This window comes from Lepidothrix coronata, unplaced genomic scaffold (genome assembly GCF_001604755.1).
Source record: "Lepidothrix coronata isolate B3197 unplaced genomic scaffold, Lepidothrix_coronata-1.0 Scaffold414, whole genome shotgun sequence".
Classification (NCBI taxonomy): domain Eukaryota; kingdom Metazoa; phylum Chordata; class Aves; order Passeriformes; family Pipridae; genus Lepidothrix; species Lepidothrix coronata.
In genome coordinates, this window is record NW_016690594.1 from 50863 (window position 1) to 54193 (window position 3331).

At 60.4% G+C, this 3331-nt stretch overlaps 1 protein-coding gene across 1 annotated transcript in view; it reads right to left on the bottom strand.

The window, feature by feature from the left end:
* Window positions 1–339: 339 nt before the first annotated feature.
* AQP5 (aquaporin 5) overlaps window positions 340–3331 on the bottom strand; it is a 7850-nt gene continuing 4858 nt past the window's right edge. The window contains exon 2 of the mRNA XM_017839443.1: window positions 340–525. Within this exon, the coding sequence (XP_017694932.1) occupies window positions 340–525 (186 nt within the window). The remainder of the gene's footprint in view (window positions 526–3331) is intronic.

Sequence of the window (3331 nt, forward strand, 5' to 3'; positions counted from 1 at the left end):
CGGCTTAGGGGCTGCCCCAGGCTCGGGGGCCGGTGCTGGGCTCTGCTGAGGGGGCTGGAAGAGGGTCTATGGAGTCAAGGGAGGGATTAAGCCCGGCTTAGGGGCTGCCCCTAAGGGGCTGGAGGGGGGTCTACGCTCACACTCGTGAGGGAAGGGGGGGTATTTACACCCCCCCGCCTGCCTTAGGCCCGGCTTTGGGCTCAAGGAGACGTGGGTTTAAGGTTCTGGGAAGTGGTGGATAAAACCCGTGGATGTGGCAGCTGGGGAGGGACGAGCTCAGGGGGGTTTTCCAGCCCCCGACCAGCACCGCCGAGCCCCCCCCGGGCCCCCCCGAATTCCCTAAGGCGGGGTGAGCTCCATGGATTTCTTGCGCTCCTCGCGCTGCTCCTCCCAGTCGTCCTCGGGCTCGTAGGTGCCCCGGAGGATGGCCAGGCGGTCGGACAGGGCCATGCAGTACGGGACCAGCACGTAGAAATACAGCAGGGACGCCAGGCAGGCCCCCAGGATCGGGCCCACCCAGAACACCTGCGGGGAACCGGCACCGCTGAGACGGGAGTGGGGATGGAGCCGGGGGAGGTGGGATGGGAATGGGAATGGGAATGGGAATGGGAATGGGAACGGGAATGGGAATGGGATGGGTGAGACGGGAGTGGGGATGGAACCGGGGGAGGTGGGATGGGAATGGGAATGGGGAGATGGGAATGGGAATGGGAATGGGAATGGAACCGGGACGGGTGAGACGGGAATGGGGATGGAGCTGGGGGAGGTGGGATGGGAATGGGAATGGGAATGGGAATGGGGAGATGGGAGAGGAACCGGCACCGGTGAGACGGGAGTGGGGATGGAGCTGGGGGAGATGGGATGGGAATGGGACAGGGGAGATGAGAGAGGAACTGGGATGGGTGAGACGGGAATGGGGATGGAGCCGCGGGAGGTGGGATGGGAATGGGGAGATGGGAGAGGATCCAGCACCGGTGAGACGGGAGTGGGGATGGAACCGGGGGAGGTGGGATGGGAATGGGAATGGGAATGGGGAGATGGGAATGGGAATGGGAATGGGAATGGAACCGGGACGGGTGAGACGGGAATGGGGATGGAGCCGGGGGAGGTGGGATGGGAATGGGAATGGGAATGGGAATGGGAATGGAACCGGTGAGACGGGAATGGGGATGGAACCGGGGGAGGTGGGATGGGAGTGGGAATGGGGAGATGGGAGAGGAACCGGGATGGGTGAGATGGGAATGGAGATGGAACCGGGGGAGATGGGATGGGATGGGAATGGGAATGGGAATGGGAATGGGAATGGGAATGGGACAGGTGAGACGGGAATGGGGATGGAACCAGGGGAGATGGGATGGGAATGGGAATGGGAATGGGAACGGGACGGGTGAGATGGGAATGGGGATGGAACCGCGGGAGATGGGATGGGAATGGGAATGGGAATGGGAATGGGAATGGGATGGGTGAGACGGGAATGGAGATGGAACTGGGGGAGATGGGATGGGAATGGGACAGGGGAGATGGGAGAGGAACCGGCACCGGTGAGACGGGAATGGGGATGGAACCGGGGGAGATGGGATGGGAATGGGACAGGGGAGATGGGAGAGGAACCGGCACCGGTGAGACGGGAATGGGGATGGAACCGGGGGAGATGGGATGGGAATGGGACAGGGGAGAGGGGAATGGGAATGGAACCAGGACAGGGGAGATGGGAATGGAACTGGGGCAGGTGAGATGGGGTGGGAATGGAACAGGATGGATGGAACTGGGACAGGTGAGATGGGATGGGAATGGAACAGGATGGATGGAACTGGGACAGGTGAGATGGGATGGGAATGGAACAGGATGGATGGAACTGGGACAGGTGAGATGGGGTGGGAGAGGAACAGGAGAGATGGAAGAGGAACCAGGGCAGGTTGAGAGAAGATTTTGAAGAGCAGCAAGGACAGGTGATACAGGTCTGGGAGAACAGCAAGGACAGGTCAGAGCAGGTCTGGGAGAGGAACCAGGACGGGGTGAGAGAAGATTTTGGAGAGCAACAGGGACAGGTGAGAGCAGGTCTGGGAGAGCAGCAGGAGAGATGAGAGCAGGTCTTGAGGGCAGAGAAGGCCAGGGTGAGAAAGGTCTGGGAGAGGAACCAGGATGGGGTGAGAAAGGTCTGAGAGCAGCAAGGACAGGTTAGAGCAGGTCTGGGAGAGCAGAAGAGGCCAAGGTGAGACAGGGCTGGGAGAGCAGAAAAGGTCAGGATGAGAAAGGTCTGGGAGAGCAACAGGGACAGGATGAGAAAGGTCTGGGAGAGCAACAGCGAGAGGTCAGAGCAGGTCTGGGAGGTCGGTGCCCCTGGTCCAACCTTTGCACCATCCCCTCCCTGCTCCTCACCTCCCACCCCTCAGGGAGGGACAAACCCCCATCCCAGGAGGGACAAACCCCCAATCCCAGGAGGGACAAACCCCCATCCCGGGAGGGACAAACCCCCATCCCGGGAGGGACAAACCCCCATCCCGGGAGGGACAAACCCCCATCCCGGGGATTCCTGGGCTGGAATCCCCCCAGGCCGGGCTTGCCGAGGCCCAGCCCTGCTCTGCAAGGCTGGGTCTGAGAGGAGAGCCCAGGCTGGTTTTACACCCTCTGAGGGTGCCCGGGGAGCAGCAGGGACCGTTCCCACCCCTGGGAGTGTCCAAGGGCAGGTTGGGCAGCGCTTGGAGCAGCCCGGGATGGTGGGAGGTGTCCCTGCCCATGGAAAGGGGGGTGGGACGGGATGGGATGAGTGTGTGTGAGCCTGGAGAGGGGAAGGATCCAGGGACACCTTGGAGCCACTTCCAGGGCCTGAAGGGGCTCCAGGAGAGCTGGAGAGGGACTGGGAACAAGGGCTGGAGGGACGGACACAGGGAATGGCTTCCCACTGGGAAAGGGGGATTTAGGGGGGATATTGGGAAGGAATTCCTGGCTGGGAGGGGGGGGAGGCCCTGGGATGGGTTTCCCAGAGGAGCTGTGGCTGCCCCCGGATCCCTGGGAGTGTCCAAGGCCGGGTTGGATCCCCTGGGATGGTGGGAGCTGTCCCTGCCCGTGGGACTCCTTCCTGAGAACCACCAAAGTTCCCAATTCCCAGTTGGGAACAATCACTCAAAACTTGTTTTGGGGGAAGAAAAGTTTCAGTGGTGTCCAAACAGCAAAAATCAGTTTGATGTCAGGAAGATGCAGCGTTTTGAGCAAAGGCATCCATTTAAAATTCGGGAATCCCCAAAGGAATTTTGTTTTGCTCGGTTCAAACCGACACAACATCTCAATAGTCATTCTTTATAAAGATAAAGATATTTTTATAAAGATAAAG